Source organism: Rhipicephalus microplus, chromosome 3 (assembly GCF_043290135.1).
Source record: "Rhipicephalus microplus isolate Deutch F79 chromosome 3, USDA_Rmic, whole genome shotgun sequence".
NCBI lineage: Eukaryota > Metazoa > Arthropoda > Arachnida > Ixodida > Ixodidae > Rhipicephalus > Rhipicephalus microplus.
The window spans coordinates 39,948,330-39,968,845 of NC_134702.1; the positions used below are offsets into that span (position 1 = coordinate 39,948,330).

Sequence of the window (20,516 nt, forward strand, 5' to 3'; positions counted from 1 at the left end):
TTTACAGCATCACTCCAGACAGTGCCTGTTTCAGTGTTTTCTGTGCAAAGCAGGTCGAGCGATTCATATTGAATTGCTATTTGATCAAAATTTATTTGAAAATCAGCCAACTTTTTCCCTTCTGTGCTTATACAACATTCTATACGCATAAAGACATGTTCCCTTTTCTTCATGTCAGAACTACAGTAATACCTCGCTTACTCGAAGTCTTAAAAAACCAGGGAAAGTTTCCGATGAAACGAATTTTCGAGATTAGCAAAGTTTCGATAATCTCAGGAAAAAAATGAGCACTTTTCAGGAAAATCACTGCTACTTACCGGCTCATCAGAGCCAGTTTGCTAATCATTCTTCTTGTGCAGGTTGAAAAGAGAAAAAAAAAACATGCAAGAGACTAACCAGCTGGGTCTTGCTGCACTGCCACTTTATCGAGCCGAGAAAACTGCCGAGTGCTCGTCTGCTTTGCGGTCGTACTCGGGACTAGGAAATCGTCCCCAAGCTGCTTGACGCGTTGCTTCAGTTAAACCTTATTTCTAAGCAAGGGCAGCAAATTCCTCGTCTCAAAAGATGTTGGCGCCTCTCGAGGTGGTTCGCCGTTGCTATCCGCTACGTTAGTGGCCATTTGAACGATCTCAGCATCCGTCACTTCTCCGGTTACTGCCACATCCTGCTCATGCGGCGCGTACTCCAAAAAAGTCATGTCATATTCGGCGGCACCAACCTCTTGACAAAGTTCCTCGCAGTTTGTGAAGTCATCTGTCTCTGCCGTCGCTGCTCCTGGCAAACTGACAACACGTGAAAACCCAGTGTGTGCAGAGCAGTTGGCGATAGCTGCTGCGCGAACTTGCTGCCAAGTGCTGCTGCGAAGGTGTACTGCTCCCAGCAGATCAGTTTCGTAGCCTTTGCCATTTTCATGGGTCTGCAAAATTCTGTGGAGAAGTCTCTTTCGGCTCTTTTGGTAGACGCCATGCTTGCCGCACTCACGCTAAGTTGCCACTCCTCACAGTCGGCGAAAAATCCGTACCGCTCGGTTTGCACAGATGAATTGAAATCACAAATCACACCTCAGGGAAAATCACGTGCACTGCACAAAGCGAACAAGACAAACTAGGCCAAGCGTGGGCAAAGGGCCTCCTTGTTCAATGCATGTGTCACATGACGTGCCGCAGGGTTGCTTGAAAAAGCTGATATGTCGCTGGGCTGAGTCTCTGCATTCGCAAAAAGCATTGATGTAGTGGTAGTTAGAGCTAAATGAGGAAAAAGAAAAAAAATCGATGCACTTCAGCGTGGCAGCATCACGCGAATCTTGTGAAATGGTTTGGTGGCGTAATTTCCGTTCCACTCCCAGTCAAGATTTTGATTTATCCGGAATTCGACCCGAAAATACTTCGAGATAAAGGGGAAAGTATATGTAGGATGTATAGAAAAATGTTCGGTGGAGTGGAAAATTTCGACCTAGCTGATTTGTTGAGATACAGTTAAAGCTGGATATAACAAAACTGATAAATTACCAGAAAAATTTGTTATAAAAAGAATTTTGTTATATGCAGGTTTGGAACGAAAATTCAGAAAGCAAACGCGCAAATTAAACAAACAGAGGGCTGAACGCAAAGCTAAGGCAAAACACTTACTTTACAGTAACAGTAAAAAATCTGTGTTATTATTGCGAGAGCAATTATATGGACGCTCTTGGCGGGCTTTTGCCATCACCGCCATGTTTCGTAACAAGTACAAATTGATAACACTCCCCCGCGCATTGTAACTTTCACGAGCGGGTAAAATTGTGCGTGTGCTGCTGTAGCAGAGATCAAATGAGTTGGCCTATCCTTATCGCCTGGAAAGTGCATAAGATGACTCAGAACTGCTGTCGAATGCTCAAACAGAAAGTAAACCACCCATCTTGAACGAGCATGAAACAACGCTGGGAGGGGGTGGGGGGCTCGCTCAAGTAGCAATAATGAACTTTCATTTTAAGGGAGGCCGTGATCGCTGGCGCTCTTGCTATCTCGGCCAGTATCAGTGCGGTTTCAGCGCCAAGGGAATGTGTGAAAAGAGCATGTCTGCCTGGAGAGACTGTATTTGCTCACACCAGCGTTTTGCAAGTGTTCTGCGATATTGGCTGCCAGCCTTACTTCTTATAAGATCGCAATTCTTTTGATATCGCATTCGTTGCATCGCATTCAATGCGCACGTCGTTTTGCCAGAACTAATCGACTAATTGCGATAGCTACCAGTCTGCAAACTCGCGGCGCAAGACGGAAGGGCGTGACAAGTCGAGCTCTGAAGAGCCATCGTCACCATGGTCTTAGAGATGCCATCAACGCCTAGTCTGACATACCTTCGGTGGTGACAATACGGTTGTCTGAAATTAATAAAAGTCAGTTTCACCGTAAGGGCGAAGCATTGAATGCGATAGCAACAACTTGGAATGTAACACTGAGGATGGCAAGCAGATCGAAACGTGTAACGCGCTGCTCACGCACAAATGACGCACGAAATGAGAGCAAACTAACGTTTGCCGCTCGACACTTGACGCGCTGTTTAAACAAAAACAAGGCATGAAGCTAATCACAGGTGCAAATTGTTTCTTCACTGTGTTTGAAAAGCGCACTCTTTTCGCAAACCACGCCTGTCCAGAGACCGAAGTGATCGTTGTGCGCCCAGGAACTACACGCAATCGTTCCGGTCAAAGTTGAAGGCGCGCGATTCTCCCCATCGAAAGATAAGTGCACGTGTTCAAGCATCTACCCCCCCCCCCTCCCCCACCCGTTTATGGGGCAAAGTACATGTGGGAGATGAGCGCGCGTCGGCGCATTATGACGAGCTGGGCCACCGAGCGCAGGTGGCTTTTCTTTTTTTTTTTTTTTTTTTTGAGCTTTCACACACACACACACATCTATACACGTGCGATGGATGGCGGTGCCGACAACAAAAACCCAGCCGAGACTGTCCATATAATTGCTATCGTAATAAAGAAACGCAAAGCTGAATGTCGTCGGAGGCCACGCCATGCGCGGGCAGTAAAATTATGCCCGCGCACACGGCGTCGAAAACGAAGAGCGAACGACACAGATACCGCAGAAAACTATTTGGTAAAGCGCCCTCCATATGCAGCGCGGCCCCACTATGTGACACTAAGTAAAAGCGTAAAAGCATGGCACTGCCAATGCGCGAAAGTAGGGTTTGTTTGTTTGTTTGTTTGTTTGTTTGGAGTGATGGGAGGGGGCACACCCGCACATGCGCCTGCGGCGGCGAGAACAGCGGCAACGCCGGCTCGTGGGGTGAAGGCCCACCTGCCCGCCTCGCGCTCTCTCACCTGGGGCTCAGTGCGCACCGCCATCGTCGCTACGCGCATCGTTGGCGGCGGGGCAGCCGCAGAAGATGCATGCTTGGACCAAAATTCCAAAATGCGGAGTGAAATTTCTAGATTGTTCATGGGCGAAATTCGTTATATCAAGGTTGTCTCCCACTGTTACTTTATTACACAAAGGTCGCAAATACATGTGCTTCTATAGAGCAACGGCGAGGAATCGAAAAACTTCGTTATATCGAGGAATTCGTTATATGGAGGTTTGTTATAAGCAGGCTTAACTGTATGCGAGTTCGAGTTAACGAGGTATAAGTGTATTTTAAAATTGGTAAAATATGTGATCGACTAATAAAACATGTTTGTTTTTGTTTTCTTTCTATTTTTCTTGCGCTTTCTAGGTTGCTGTTCTCCTGCATCGACAAGGAGAGACAACTTGAAAACTTCATAGAAAAGCTCTGCTTCAGATTCATGATTAAGTCGTAAGTATGCTTAGTATTGCTATATTTGTGGCTATGAATACTAATACTACTACTATCACTATACTACAGCTACTAAAGGCACGGGAACAACAGCTGCACCACCAGTGCCAACTTAGTGCCAAGCCGCTCCGAAACAGTAAAACTTATCAAAATTGCGCCATGCTGTGCTTAAGTGCCAAACGAGTCCCCAAATTGTCCCAGTAGCTCTAATTTTGGGCATTGCGGCTGAAACGGCCACCTGCAGTCGGTACAGTCCAGATGTTCAAAATAGTCAGAGGCGTGCTTTACGTTGGAGCTCGAAAACTTTCTTTTTCAGCTGGTTGCAATACCTTTGTGCATGGTCTCTTTAATGTTCAAGTAGAAGCTCTGTGTAAAAAATGTTCGCAACTCCTGATTTTCTCCTGAATGCTCCTGATTTTCTTGGATTACACCGAAATTTTGAGCAATCCTCCTGATAATAGAGTCATGGCCATAAACTTCCCGACAAGCAGGCTCAACCCAACTGTGAAAGAAAAGAGCGAGGAACAGCAATTCTAACTTCCTGACCTTGTTCTTATACGTGCAGCATGCTTTTCAAGTCAGTTTCACTGCAAAACACTGGTGTCTTGCGAAAAAGTTAAAATTGGAAAGGGATTACTAATACAGGCTGTCAGGAGACACAGCACATCTGGTTCCTTAATTATACATGTGCACGTGCAGTCTTTTCACGAGCACTAGTATGCTTACAGAAAAAAAAAAAACTAGCAATGACATTTCTGTAACCTTGAAAAACCTGAAATAAAAGCGTACAGCGTTGTTGTTGTTTTTTTGTTTTTTTGCCAATTCCAAGGCCACCAGCTTCGCATTAGCGTGTGAAATGATTTGCGCTGCAAATGTTGATGTGGACATTGTCATTGTTCGCACTGTGGGGTAATTCAATACGCAAACTTTTGTTCAAGTAGCAGAGCTCAGGTGCACGAGTTAGCTTATGTTGAATATAATGGTTTACATGTATTTGTTTTCTGTTCTATAAACAGCTGACCTTTCTTTGTTATCTTTGTTATACTGCTGCGAATTTGTGAGTTGCTCTTTTTCTTTCCCTCCCTGTAGCTTGCTACAAATTAGGATTTTCTGGCTCCAAAAACTGCTACAGATGGTATTTCGGTTACTGCACTTCTGTAAAGGGGTCAGAATGAAAACAGAGCTTAGAGTGGTCAATTGTACAGGTGACATGCATTAGCGCTGTAAATTAATTAGGGAGTCTCAATGTTCCAGTGTTTTTGCCAACCTTGGTGACAGTTTTGCAGTAACGGGAATCTTGCCAGTATTCTTAGACTCGTGTTTAATTAATTTGGCTGTATTCATACCTGCCAAGTCTCCTGGATTGGCCGGGATACTCCCGGATTTTGACTGTTGTTTCCGGTTTTACGGTTGTCATGAAAATCTGGAAATAGAAATTTCTGTGCGTGATCTGGCCGCATTGACAAAAAAGCAGTTCAATCCGCTCCAGGCTTTTCGAACCTACCTCATTTTATTATAAATGAGTTTTAGAGGCGTTCATGTAAACGTACGGTATAATCTCAGTGATGGGAAATCGCGGCAGATACGAAATCTTGGAAATTCCCCAGCCAAATTTTTCTGTGTTCATTGGGCCTCAATTCGAATGTTACGAACACATTTCCTAATCGCGGTGGGTGATACGAACTTTAGTACGAAAACCGTCGAACGAAGGCCAAGAGCAGTGTACTCGAAGCTTCGAAAGTACGTGTGCGACCGCGGCGCACGCACTGTCTTCTACAGTGCATGTGATTGTCATTGCCACAACCACTGTGGACGAAACTGCGGTCGCTCTTGACACGATCATCTTTGGCGACGATGTAACTGACAGAACCCCGAAAGTGTGCGCTCAACCAGTCAAAGCAACGCTGCTATCGCAGATGGCATAAAACGACTTAGTTTTGAAGGTGCGTGCACAGCCAAGCTCATGGGGATTTTAAAATGAACTACCATTTGCCGCAACCGCCGTGATCTACGAGCTTCGAGGGCACGCAGCGGTAAATTAAAAGCACTAAATACGTAAAAAATTCAAAAGTTACAGTTTCGCCGCAAGGGCGAAGCAATAAATGCGACAGCAACAACTTGAAAAGTAACGCTGAAAACGGCAAGCAGACCAAAACATGCAGCGTGCTGGTCACACGCAATGACGCACGAAAACATTACTCGCAGGATGAGAGCGAACTAACAACCTTTACTGCTCGACACGTAGCGCGCTGTTTAAGCAAAAGTGATGCACGATACGTAATCACAGGTACAGATGAGTACAAACTAACAAGTGTCCCAATCGTTATACCTCGCTGTGTATGAAAAGCGCGCTGTTTTCGCAAAAGAGGCCTGTGCAGAGGCCAAAGTGACCTTTGTGGGCCCGGCAACTAACGCTTTTGTTTCAGTGAGAGCCGAAGGCACGCGATTCTCCCACCAAAGGATAAGCGCTTGCGCACGGGCATCCATCATGGGGCAAAGTACAACGTGAGATATAAGCACACGTCGGCGCATCGCGACGAGCTCAGCGCCGAGCGCGGGCGGCTTTTTTTATTTGAGTGTTCATATATATATATAGATACATATACGGTGAAGAACGGTCGGGGTGGCGACGGCAAAAAAAACAGCCTAGACTGCCATATAATTGCTATCGCAATAAAAAAGGGTCAGACGCGTTTTGGCGTTCCTGTCAAAAGAGTCTAGTAGTGCTTTTGCGGCAGCCAGCTGCGCCGTCTTGTCCAGTCCATTCACGTGTGTCCCAGGAAGACACACGTGAGTTGTTCTGCCTCTCACCTTAGGGAAAAACTCTACCCTCGTGTGTTCGGCCACTCCTAGCCACTATAAGACCCCAACGCCGATGTTGGCGCTTGCAATTGAGACCCCCCTCCCACCCCTTTTGTTTTTCGCGGCTTTTTTTTTTTTTTCATTTGTTTGCTTGTCCTTTTTTTTTTGTGCCGCACCCACGCCTCCCCCCCCCCCTGTTGCGGAAATCTCTCGGATTCAGAATCCTTGAACTTGGCAGGTATGTGTATTTTTTAACGGAGGTTGGCCAAGGTTAGTGCGGCAATCAGGTGGAAGGCTGATGATTGAAATTTGAGGTTGTTTTCTTTTATACACTGTGACCAAGGGCAGGTTTCTTCACGCTTCGTTTTTTAAAAGTGTTTGTCGTGCCGTAATCGAGCCGTAAATTTGTCGAGCCGTAATCATACTTTTCCTAAATGTGCCAAGCAGGCAGGTCTCGATTGTCGTTGCCATGAGGCATCGTTTTGCTTAATGGCGTTGATGTGTTGATCTGAGATATGGCAGTTTTGTCCCCCTAAAAATGCGTTAACGCTTTGGGGCATGTATGAGAATTGTCGGAAGTGCACGACAAATACGGCAGAGGAGTTTCGGACACATTTGTGAAACTATCACAAATGTGCAACTGCTTGTGCGTGTAAATGCAGGACGGAGCGGCACTGGCGTGATCTCGCGTTCTGCCTGTCGCTCATTCCATTTGGAGAACGGGGCATCAAGAAGCTCCATGAGAATGTGGTGTGCTTTGCCGACAAGATGCATGTGGACGCCGTGTACGAGAGTATCACAGGCATCATAGCAAGTGAGATATGTCTTTCCCTAAATTATCGTTTTCATTACTGGTTTCAGTTAACTGAAGACAGCTTTACGTGACATGTGCTTTGTTTGTTGCAGATGCGAAGAAAGCCCAGGTAATGAAGCCTGATGTCAAGGTGAGTTACTAATTAAAAAAATAATTCATAGGAACAGAGTCTTTCTGTGCATGAACTTTTTTTTTTTTTAATATTGTCTCTTACAATAGCGGTGTTCAGAAGGTAATGTTTGCCGCAGCGGTCGCTTAACTATCCTTTAGATTCTAACCTTCGGGTTCAAGATATTTCACTGTTCCATTACATTTTGACTTATTACTTCATGATAATCTAATCTGTGTTACTTCATGATAATCTGTTTGATAAACGTTTTCAGATTTCTAGAGCCATGAGGTGACCTAGGAGGAAATTAAGGCACCATAAACAGGAAAACAGAGAGAAAGAGATATGCAAAAAAAAAGCAATGGCAAAATCAAGTTAAATATGCTGTGAGAATTCATTGGCCATACTGTAGTGCTGCTGAGTTTGAGATTCCCCACCAATAACTCGTCACATAATAACGTTACAGTTCTGACTCAACAAACTCCAGAATTAGATCTTATTTTTAGAGTACAGTCTTCTGTCATTTAGTGGGGAATGGTGGATGGGCAGAAATATAAGTAGAGCAAGAGAATAAACACACGGATACGTGGTCACGGTTGGTTGACAACGATAATAAAAGATTACCTAGGGAGCAGTGGGTTGCAGAATTCTGCTTTGTTAGTCCAACTCCATAGAGTAGCGATAACCGAATGGCGATCCTATTAGAGCTGACACTGCACAAGGAACTTGACAAGATGATTTGTCGCGAAATCTCTTCCACTCTGATACTACACCAAAGTAGGCACTAATTAAATAAATTCAATACATGCATTTGAACTCGTCGAACACTGCTGCTGGTCAACGGGGCATGTCTTCGGCTTCAGTAATGCGAAGACGTTGGTTCGGGAACAAAGGTGGGACAAAAGAAAGCTTCTCGAGTCGTAGTTCATCCGCTGCAACAAGTCGGCGTGCAACAACCGTGGCCCTCTACCGGATGTGTACAGAGACACACGAGACTAGACGTAGACTTGGTGGCCTTCTCTCATTTGGTGCCAGGGCATACTGAGGATTCCACCAGCATAGATGGCGAAACATCTGTGTAGTTTTTGTTATATTTTGCTGTGTCAAGTCGGATTATAATTTTAATCATACACCTATTTGCTCATTTTGAATACATCCAAGTTTTCAATATTTTAAGTTTAAATCAAAGAGAACACGAATACTGTGATATTGGTTTGAATATTTGCACAAGCCTTTAAGTAATGTATGCTATTCTTGAACTTACTTCAAATTCACCAGCAGTTATTCTGGATTGCATGCTATGATATTCATATTGTAAGAATACTGTCAGACACCACGGTGGGGTGAAGCAACCGTTTAATGGGCCGAACAGCAGCGAGACACCAACCAGCGGTTTTAGCAGCAGCACGAGCCTCCGCAACAACAAACGTCTTCTTCGTCGTTTCTGTAGCAGAGCCCGTATTTGTCACTACAATATATATATATATATATAAGGGAAAGAAGTGTATACCTAAGGGCTCGTTTTTCCGTGTTTTTAACACAATAATAATGAGATATAACAGACAGTAATGCCAAGGAATGTACAGGGGAAGTTATTAACATTAATGGAATGTAAATAAGAAGAAAGAAAAGTGGATGAAAAAATTACCAACTGTAAGCAGGAATCGAACCTACGACCTTCGAATTACGCGTTCGATGCTCTAACCACTGAGCTATTACAGCGGCACTCCCTCCATCCACTTTTTTTGGGTTTATCTGTGAATTTAGAAGTAGGAGCGACAGTCAGCGCCATCTATAAGCCAAACAACGAGTGTGAAAACACTCTTATGCGCATGTTTGGCGTCACGTAGCACGTGAACTTATTATGAGCGGGCAGCTGATTAATTGTCCCTCTTATACAACCTAAACACACCAAGTCTGCCAGTACGAGACCCTCGTTCAATGAAATAAGGGAAAGAAGTGTATACCTAAGGGCTCGTTTTTCCGTGTTTTTAACACAATAATAATGAGATATAACAGACAGTAACAGACAGACAGTAATATATATATATATATATATATATATATATATATATATATATATATATATATATATATATATTGAAAAAGGGTTTATTGGCGACTGTTGCGACGGTGGTCCTACGATGAAACACGATCGGACAACAGCAACGGTCGAGCAGATGCCGGCGATGATCAGCACGAGCCGAGCGAGCGAAGCCAAGCACCCAGTACCCAAGCGGTGGCGATGTTGTTTGCCAACGATGCGTTTTCTTCTTCACAATTTGCCCCCGCCGAAAAAGAGCTATATCCTGGCGACCTGAGAGTCTGGAGGCAGAGGGCTATGATATGGCTTAAGGCGGGCGATGTGGACGATGTCACGTCCACGCCGGCGCATGTCGTCAGATGGGGAAAGTGGCTCGATGAGAAAATTCACCGGCGAGGTTTGCTCCAAAACGCGGTATGGGCCCTCGTACTTTGGAACGAGTTTTGAGGATATGCCGGGGCTTTGGTAAGGAACAGCCAGCCATACAAGTGATCCCGAGGAATAGCTGGGGCTTTGTGAAGAGTCGGCGTTGTTTTCTTTCTGGCGCTGTTGTTCTTGCGACGTAAAGGTGCGTGCGAGTTCACGGCACTCTTCCGCATTACGGGCAGCTTCGGACACAGATGGGCATTCGGATGCGTCAGGATGGTATGGAAGGAGAGTGTCGATGGTGTGGGATGGTTTGCGTCCATAAAGAAGAAAGAAAGGTGAAAATCCAGTGGTAGACTGTGCCGCGGTGTTATATGCGAACGTGATGAATGGAAGAATGCGATCCCAGTTAGTATGATCGGATGTCACATACATGGCGAGCATATCGCCAAGGGTGCGGTTAAATCTTTCCGTGAGCCCGTTAGTTTGCGGGTGGTATGCAGTGGTCTTGCGATGAACAACATGGCATTGAGAAAGCAGAGACGTGACGACTTCTGATAGGAAGGCTCGACCTCGGTCGCTTAGTAGCTCTCGAGGTGCACCATGTCTTAGTATGAAGCGATGAAGGATGAAGGATGCTACGTCCCGCGCCGTGGCACTTGGAAGGGCGGCGGTCTCAGCGTAGCGTGTTAAATGGTCCACAGCGACTATGATCCACCGGTTTTCATCTGATGTTGTCGGTAGAGGGCCATAGAGATCAATTCCGATCCGATCGAAAGGTTTGGCAGGGCACGGGAGCGGTTGAAGCGCACCGGACGAGTGGAAAGGCGGTGATTTGCGGCGTTGACAGTCAGGGCAGCCCATAACGAATTTTCGAACGAAATTATACATTCCGCGGCAGTAGAAGCGATGGCGAATGCGTTCGTAAGTTTTGAAAACTCCGGCATGACCACATTGGGGATCGTCGTGAAAGGAGGCGCAGATTTGTGATCGCAAGCTGCGCGGGACAACCAAGAGCCACTTACGACCTTCGGGGGCGTAGTTGCGTCGGTGTAGCAGCCGATCACGAATCGCGAATGAGCAGCTTGACGTCGGAGAGATCGTGGTACCGCAGTGGTTGACGATCCAGAGAGACAGTTAAAAAGGGAAGCGATCCACGGGTCCTTGTGTTGTTCACCGGTAAAAGAGTCGAGGTCGAGAGATGCGACGGAGTTGGTACCAGTGGTTTCGCAGGCCGAGTCGGGAGGTAAAGGCGAACGCGACAGGGCGTCGGCGTCAGAATGCTTGCGTCCGCTGCGATAGATGACACGAATGTCGTACTCCTGGATTTGCAGTGCCCACCGAGCTAGGCGGCCAGAAGGATCTTTCAATGTGGCGAGCCAACAAAGTGCATGGTGGTCCGTTACCAGGTCGAATGGGCGACCGTACAAATAAGGGCGGAACTTGCGAAGCGCCCACACTAGCGCCAAGCACTCTTTTTCAGTGACGCTGTAATTGGCCTCAGCTTTAGTAAGTGTGCGACTGGCATAAGCGACGACGTATTCGGAGTAGCCCGGCTTGCGTTGGGCGAGGACGGCGCCTAGACCAACCCCACTAGCGTCTGTGTGAACTTCCGTTGCAGCTGTTGGGTCGAAATGCCGAAGAATTGGAGGAGATGTTAGCAGACTACGGAGCGTGGCAAACGCGACGTCGCAGTCAGAAGACCAGGATGAAAGGTCTGCATCACCGCGTAGGAGGTTGGTCAGTGGTGACATGATCGACGCAAAATTTCGCACGAAGCGCCGGAAGTACGAGCATAGTCCGACAAAACTACGTAATTCTTTCAGTGTAGTAGGTTTCGGGAACTCAGCGACTGCTCGCAGTTTTGCAGGGTCGGGTCGAACACCATCCTTGGACACGATGTGCCCTAAGATGGACAGCTCTCGCGCGGCGAAGCGGCACTTTTTAAGGTTCAGTTGGAGCCCAGCGTTGGTTAAACACGTCAGCACCAGTTGGAGCCGACGCAGATGTGTAGGAAAATCGGGAGAGAAAACGACAATGTCGTCGAGGTAGCATAGACACACAGACCACTTCAGTCCACGCAGTGTGTTGTCCATGAGTCGTTCAAACGTGGCAGGAGCATTACAAAGCCCAAATGGCATTACGTTAAATTCGTACAGGCCATCTGGTGTAATGAACGCAGTTTTCTGGCGATTAGCTTCTGCCATAGGAACCTGCCAGTATCCAGATCGTAAGTCTAAAGAGGAGAAGAATTCGGCTCCTTGGAGGCTGTCAAGGGCGTCGTCGATGCGCGGTAATGGATAGACGTCTTTCCGCGTCACCTTGTTTAATCGCCGGTAGTCGACGCAAAATCGAATCGATCCATCCTTCTTTCGAACTAGAACGACAGGAGATGCCCAAGGACTGTGCGATGGTTGAATAACGCGACGGCGTAGCATCTCTTCGACCTGGTCGTTGATGACGTGACGTTCTGCTGCAGAGACACGGTACGGTCTTTGACGCAATGGCTGGTGCGAACCAGTGTCAATGTAGTGGTGCACTGCGGAAGTCCGACCCAATTGCGGCTGAGAAACGTCGAATGAATTCGCGAAGTGCTGGAGAAGACTAAGAAGCTCGGCGCGTTCATGGGCACTTAAGGTGTCGGCGATGGAACTCGAGAAGGTGTCACTCGATGAGCATTCCAGTGGGGAAAGGGCATGAAGTTCGGTCGAGGCGCTACTGCACGATTCGTCTGGCATGTTAAGGAATAAAGAGGAATCGAGGTACTCCACTCGACCGAGACATTCGCCGGCAAGTAGCGTAAGCGGTGCAGAAAGGGGGTTGTGGACGAAAATATTGCTTCGGCCCGCAGTGACGTCGAGTGTAGCGAAAGGCAAGGAAACGGCTCTGCGGCTCATGAAAATGTCGGAAGGTGTAAACATTACTGTAGCGTCGTTATGGTCATCGCAGCAAACAGGGACAACGGCAAGAGAGGCTGGCGGAATTTCAGTGTCTTCACGTATGACGAGTTTTGAAGACCGCTCAAGAGTTTCGTGCAAAGGTTCGTCATACAGGTGCGAAAATTGAACTTCAGCGCGTGCGCAGTCGATGACGGCATGATGTTGTGACAGGAAGTCCCACCCGAGGATAACGTCATGCGAGCACACCGAAAGGACGATGAACTCGACAACGTACATAGAGCCTTGGATGAAAATGCGGGCTGTACAGGTGCCGAGAGGTCTGACTGGCTGTGCGCTAGCCGTACGAAGCGATAGTCCAGAGAGCGGCGTGGTCACTTTGCGTAGGGAGCGGCAGAGCTGGGCGGCTATAACAGAAACGGCAGCACCTGTGTCGATGAGGGCAAATGTAGAAACACCATCGACAGATATGGCGACGACGTTAGCAGGTGAAGTGCGAGGACTTGGGCATTTCGATGACGGCGCAGTTCTTGCCTCTGGAACTGCGGCGTTCAGTTTTCCCGGTTGGAAGAAGCGGGTCGGGGACGCATTGGGGACAGAGATCGCCTGCGAGGAGACGGCGAGCGGGAAGAGTGAGTCGGAGCTGGGCGCTGGGGTGACTGAGACCCGGGAAGATTAGTGTAGCCATACTGCGGTGAAGGATAGGGAGCAGGTAGGTGCGTGGGCGGCGGGTCATACGGTAACGGCCAAGTAGCGTTGTGTTGCGATTGGAAACGACGACGACAATATCGTGCCACGTGTCCTGGAGTACCGCAGGCGTAGCAGATTGGTCGATTGTCAGCAGTGCGCCAGGAATTGCTGACTCGCGGTGCAGCCCAAGGTGTCGAAAGAGGGGTAGAGTGGGGAGCAACTGCAGGCATGGGTGGCAAAAGCTGCTGGCGGGGTCTGCTGCGTACCACCTGGGCATAAGTAAGAGGCGCGGCCACGGGCTGCATAGCCGGCGCATGGGGAACAGTCACGGCCACAGGCTGCTGGTGGGCAGCGACGGGAACAGCCTGAGCTACCTCTTCGGCAATAACGTCGCGGAGTGGTGAGGGCAGACGAGGGGACGGCGGCTGATGCGTGAAGGGAATCAACGACAGTTGCCGAGCTACTTCTTCACGCACGAAGTCTTTAATCTCTTGCAGGGTTGGTGCGTGGTCGGGAACGGAAGTGAGACTGGAGAGCGAGTCGGCGTGTGAGGAAAATGGCCGAGTCAGGGCGCGCTGCTTGCTCAACTCGTCGAAACTTTGACACAAAGTAACAAGTTCCGCAACGGTGGCAGGATTACGGGCGAGGAGCAGCTGATATGCACCGTCATTTATCCCTTTGAGGATGTGTTGAATCTTCTCCGACTCGGGCATGGTGGTGTTCAGTCGGTTGCAAAGTCCAATGATGTCTTCAATGTAGCTTGTGAAAGATTCCGTTGGTTTTTGTGCGCGAGTCCGCAAGCGTTGTTCGGCTCTGGACTTGCGGACAGCGGGTCGGCCAAAAACGTCAGCGAACAACGTTTTGAAGATGGACCACGTCGTAATGTCGTTTTTGTGGTTGTTATACCACATTTCGGCTACGTCAGTGAGGTAAAAGATGACGTAAGTCAATTTGTCCGCGTCATCCCACTTGTTGTTTGCGCTTACCAGTTCGTAGTTAGCGAACCAGTCTTCCACGTCAGTCTCATCAGCTCCGCTAAAGACTTTGGGCTCTCGCAAACGAAGAACGCCGGGGTTGCTGGGGGATGGAGTGGAAGAGCCAGGTTGCGCGTTGTTGGTAGCCATGATGGTAGGTAGCGTTCGGTTGCGCAGCTCCAGGTTGAGGCGACGGCGAATGGCAGCACCCAGGTTCAGGCGACGGGGAATGTCAGCACCCTCCACCAATTGAAAAAGGGTTTATTGGCGACTGTTGCGACGGTGGTCCTACGATGAAACACGATCGGACAACAGCAACGGTCGAGCAGATGCCGGCGATGATCAGCACGAGCCGAGCGAGCGAAGCCAAGCACCCAGTACCCAAGCGGTGGCGATGTTGTTTGCCAACGATGCGTTTTCTTCTTCACAATATATATATATATATATACACACCAAAAACAAAAGTGATGCTGGGTCCGGGAAGTATTATTTGTATAGGAAAGAAGACGCTCGTACGAAGTTATTTTATTGACGTTTCGGCCGTGGGTCCGGCCTTCTTCAGATTCTGATGAAGGCCGGACCCACGGCCGAAACGTCAATAAAATAACTTCGTACGTGCGTCTTCTTTCTTATACAAATATATATATATATGAACTCTACCTACATGTCTAAATTTGTTGATTGATGTCTGTGCTCGGGGTTGCTGTTGTGAATAAGTATCGCTTGTTTTTCAAGGCTCATAATAATCCATGGAAAAGGTATATTCTTTACAGAATTAATTAACGACATTAGTGTAGATTGATTCTTCACAGTCGCTAGTAAAATGCAGAGAACATGTTCACATCAACGGTGGACAGGTAATGCGAGCTCAACGGACTTTTTCTCGTATTTTAGCTTGGGTTATCTGTTGACCGTTGGTGTGAACATGTTCTCTGTGCATGTGCTGACAAAGGTATATATATATATGCCTATTCCTGCCAATGAGTCTGTTGTTAGTAGCGCTCTGTCCTGTGTCTTTTCTTTTGTTCGTGTTTTTTTCGTGCCCTGAAATTGATTACAAATGTACATCAACTTGCCCAACAAGAAGTTCTCCTTAAGTTGGAAGATTTGCACATCTGGTTGCTGCCTTTCTTTACTGAATGACGACTGCGTGATGAGTGGGTCCTCCCTTGTTATCACTCTGCAGGTGATCCTGCAGGAGTTGGAAGACTTGGTGGAAGAGCTGCGAAATAAGAACCTCACCGAGAGCGAGCTAGTGCAGAGGACAAAGAGAGGCATTGCGCAAGCATCGGCCACCAAGCGCGGGAACAAGCCTTCTTGCGCGAGTAAGCAACCAATACACTCCTGTCTGCGGCGGTAATTTCCAGCTGGAACAGTTTAAATCTCATGAGCTTCAGTGTTCACTAGGAGACGGCACAGACATTGACTTGGTACGGTTAGATGATGTAACAGCGAGTTTCATAGACGCGTTCGATGTGGTTCACTCATATGACTGCATACATACTCAGCCAACGTGTAAAAGTTTGTTCAGCCTCAAGTAAATGCATTCTTCATGATTTTGTTTTATGTTTGGAGGTGCGTGCAAGAGTTAGTAACCTGCGCTTCGCCAATGACATTGCATTGCTGAGTAACTCAGGGGACGAATTGCAACTCATGATTACGGAGTTAGACAAGGAGAGCAGAAAGGTGGGTCTTAAAATGAATCTGCAGAAAACGAAAGTAATGTACAACAACCTCGGAAAAGAGCAGCGCTTCGAGATAGGTAACAGTGCACTTCAAGTTGTAAAAGACTATGTCTACTTAGGCAGGTAATAACTGCGGAGCCGAACCACGAGATTGAAATAACTAGAAGAATAAGAATGGGGTGGAGCACATTTGGCAAGCACTCTCAAACTATAACAGATAGATTGCCACTATCCCTCAAGAGAAAGGTATATAACAGCTGTATCTTGCCGGTACTTAGCGACGGAGCAGAAACCTGGAGACTTACAAAGAGGGTTCAGCTTAAATTGAGGATGACGCAAGGAGCAATGGAAGGAAAAATGGTAGGTGTAACCTTAAGAGACGAAGAAGAGAGCAGAGTGGATTAGGGAACAAAAGGGGGTTAAGGATATCATAGCTGAAATCAAGAAGAAGAAATGGACATGGGCCGTGCATGTAGCGCGTAGACAAGATAACCGCTGGTCGTTAAGGGTAACTAACTGGATTCCCAGAGAAGGCAAGCGGGTTAGGGGGAGACAGAAGGTTAGGTGGGCAGATGAGATTAAGAAGTTTGAGAGTATAAATTGGCAGCAGCAAGCACAGGACCGGGTTAACTGGCGGAACATGGGAGAGGCCTTTGTCCTGCAGTGTACGTAGTCAGGCTGATGATGATGATGATAATGTAGCAAATAGGATCTAGCATCTGACAAAACTGCCGCATTCACTCACATATTACTAGTGCTCATTAGTGCAGGCTAATTTTGGTTCGAAATTTCTAATGTCGACTAGTATTGCTAAATGATTACTGCTAATGGCTTGCATTGTGTAAATGATAGTAAATGCTGTATAATATCATCAATATATCTTTCATACAGTCTCAATCCAACCATTGAGTTGTCTAGCAAGGGTTCTTTCATTTGTTGTCTATCTTTTTTTTTACCCTCTTTTTACGCACAGCACCGAAGAGTCAGAAGACGCCGGCTAAAGGCAGGAGAAGATGCCAGAGGAAGCTAGCGCGCATCTCCGAGAGCAGTGATGAGGACGAAGAAGATCAGGAATCGCCACCTCCATCCCCGCGGAAAGCACGGCCTCAGCGGCAGTGCAAGGTGCGAATACAGCTCAGCGATAGCAGCGAGGAGGAGGTTGACGATAGCGATGACGAATGAGCAAGCCTATATGAGTAGCCATGCTCGAGATATCGAAAATTGTTGACGCTGCAACTGGCACACTGCAGCTGCTCTACAGCGGATGCATACATGCATGGTCAGGTACCTCAAAAGGCGAGTGTACGCAAGGAAAAAACGAACACTGCTACAGTATTTTTATGTTTTCGCTTTGCATATCCCACGTTTTGGCTGTAAGCTAATGTAGCAGTGGGCTGTTTTTGCTCTATATGACAATGCATTGCTACTTTTTATACTACACGACAACCTACCAGTGTGACCTCGTTCCCAAGAAAAGAAAGAGTGCTGCCTTGGTCGCTGGGGAATTAGGTGCATTTTACTTGTTTTTTGTTTTTATCTGTTTTTTACCTTATAAAATCTCTCTATATCTTTCTACTGCCTTAAAAAAAGATGCAGGTGAACAACAAATATAAACCTTTAGAAGTTGTTATTACTGTATATTTTAAGTTCGCCAAGTCTACTTATTTTACAACTGTTTTTTGTTAGCACCACCGTTTTTTGTTTGTACGGTCCTAGCGTACTGTAACTTGTCTCAATATCGCTTCATTTTATAAATAGCAGTATTGGTGTTATTATTTTTACCATTTGGCCTAGACTGCTTCAGTGCATCTGCATCATGTGTCTCCCATGTGTGTAAGAGTGTATTAGACACATTGGAGGACCTAACTGCATGTTTGCGCTCGTTTTTTCTTCCTTCATCTTGATTCGAAATGTTATACCTTTATTCAAGTCTTCCGAAGCTTGTTGTCAACTTTATGTGATTTGCCTTTCGGCTGGGCTGGTCACATGAAATAATAGATGCTGTGGAAGAGGTATAATTCCAAGTTCTAGTTTATGTTGAGACAACTTTAGAACGAAATTAAATCTGCACACCTATGCCAGGCCTTCTGTACCTTCAGCAGCAAAACACAACAAATGTTCTGCTTTTATCTTGTAATTTGCCAAGTACCACTAACTGGTTACATAGCTGATAAACACAATAAGTCACTCCAGACAAGAACAGCAGTGTGTGTTTTCACCTGTTGTAGTATTTGCTGTGCTTGGCAAATTTCAAGACATACATCAAGTTGCTCAGCTTTCCGCAATGTTCTGCATTTGTCACCGCACGATGCACAATGCACTGGGGCTTACGACACACACCATGTCAAGGATGCGGTTTCGAAAAACCCATTAATTGTTGCAGGTTGGCCTCGCCCACTTTTTCAAATTTTGTCACAAATGTGCCGCCTGTTTCACGAAAATGTACTGCTGTGTTGTCTCGTAGCAAGTTTGGTTAGGTTCTCGAAGCCTGTTGATGGTACATACATGCTGGTATAATGCATGTCCTCTGCATCCGCTTTATTTGCGGATAGTTACTTCGGTAGTTATTTCGCTCCATGGGCCTCTCATTTTAATCACGATGAACTGTCATTGAGCCATCGTCGCGAGGCTATTGCAGTTGTAGCATCAGTTTCATGAGGTCACGGCCCTCCATTTTCCATTGTACATATTCCTTATGCATTTATAACTAAAGTTTGAGCATTACGATATGACTGGGCAGCAAACTGCCGACTGCAATGGCATGGTTTGGAGCACCTAGCACAGAATGTAGGGCACAAGTTGGAACATGCAAGAGTGCCTGTACTGTGGATGAACTTTACGACAATTAATAAAGGACTTTGTGCCAGCAGAACTACATATCTGTCCTTGGACATTCATTAGTAGCTATGCACAAGCCACCAATGACGTTGCCTGGTAGAATGAGTGGGTCCTAGACTGAGAACTTGAGAAAGACACGATGCGGAAGGAAAGGGTGAGGACATTTGTGAGCGTGCATTTTTTCTGCACGGTACTTTTTTTTTTACCAGGAAAAAAAAACGTGTGTATTATCAAAGACCATTTGTGATGGAAAAGATTACACACACTGTACAGCCTTGCTATGTCTGACAAGCACACCATAGGAAACCTCATTGTAATGTAGTTGCATCTGACATAAAAATGGCATCTTTATATGCGAAAGTTTGTTACAGATGGAAATTCCTGACACTGAATTAATGGCAGGACTATACTCTGTTAACTTCATGAGAACTGTTAATTTGTTACGTCCATATTCATTACATTGGTTTGACTGGTGTATAGATCATAGATCTGTTGCTTAATATTTGTACACGCATTCATTACAAAGGTACTTGACATGTTCGCTTATTTTTAGGGCTTCGCGTGTAGTGTTCGAGCTCCATAAAAATATTTTTGTGAAGGCAGTTTTTTGTGCTCTTCCACTGTTTGGTTTTTGCATTTGTAAAAAGCCTGGGAAAGAAATCTTTGTGTTGGATTATGAGCATTTTTGCCACACACATTTCGAATTTGTTAAAGTGCAGCAACAGTGCCATCCATTTCATGTTACTTTGCGCATAAAACAAATGCATGCGTCAACAGGATTTCAAGTTTTAAAAATTTTTTGATGTGGCTGTCCGTGATGGGAACATTATTGCAAATTTCATGCAGTGTTGTTCGACCTGTGGTCACAAATTTGTCTGTGTTTATTACTTTTTATGCCTGCCATGCACTGTCATCATTGTACATATTTACCCATTTCTCATTATCACTTACATTTTTTTGCAATAGCCACCACAACTGAATTGCATTTACTACGTTATCGTATATGTTGAAAGTGCTGTCATTAGGCAGAGTGCCTCAAGCAATAGATATGTGCTAAAGAATAAAATACTGTGCTGTCGAAGTTTGTATGCACTTTTTACATGGACGCTGTATATGATTTCGTGGGATTTCCTTGTGCCTGTCAACAGGAAACCCCTAGTGTCCCATAGGGAGCAGTAGGAGAACAAATTCGAACATGGCACTAGCATGGCAGCAGCCATAAAGCAGCTGCTATGTCTGCACTCTGCCAGGATGCACAGGCCTCCAGGCAACTGTTAATCAAATAAAAAATTACGCCATCTTCCACTAAAGGGAATGTGGATACGAAGCAACAGGGAGATGGTGAACGTCATCCACAGACCTCAAGCCGGTGCACCAACATTCACAACCTCTACATGACTGATGCTGCCAGTGACCATGACTATAGCACTACTAAGCAGCTGGTCCATCAACGCACACACCAAAGCCATCGAACGTGATCCTGTGCGAACCAAAGCAGACATGCCCTGTCT

The 20,516-nt window shown here is 46.4% G+C and overlaps 1 protein-coding gene and 1 non-coding gene across 2 annotated transcripts in view; one reads left to right on the forward strand and one right to left on the reverse strand.

Annotated features, from left to right (window-relative positions):
• The window catches only part of Cap-D2 (CAP-D2 condensin subunit), a 79,488-nt gene extending 59,402 nt beyond the window's left edge, over positions 1 to 20,086 (forward strand). Inside the window, exons 29-33 of the mRNA XM_037427563.2 lie at positions 3,706 to 3,786; positions 7,251 to 7,402; positions 7,495 to 7,532; positions 15,669 to 15,807; positions 17,141 to 20,086. Coding sequence (XP_037283460.2) covers positions 3,706 to 3,786; positions 7,251 to 7,402; positions 7,495 to 7,532; positions 15,669 to 15,807; positions 17,141 to 17,349 — 619 coding nt within the window. The 3' untranslated portion in view covers positions 17,350 to 20,086. The remainder of the gene's footprint in view (positions 1 to 3,705; positions 3,787 to 7,250; positions 7,403 to 7,494; positions 7,533 to 15,668; positions 15,808 to 17,140) is intronic.
• On the reverse strand, positions 9,161 to 9,233 carry TRNAT-CGU (transfer RNA threonine (anticodon CGU)). The gene has a single exon. It is a non-coding gene; the product is annotated as a tRNA-Thr (tRNA).
• Positions 20,087 to 20,516: the final 430 nt, after the last annotated feature.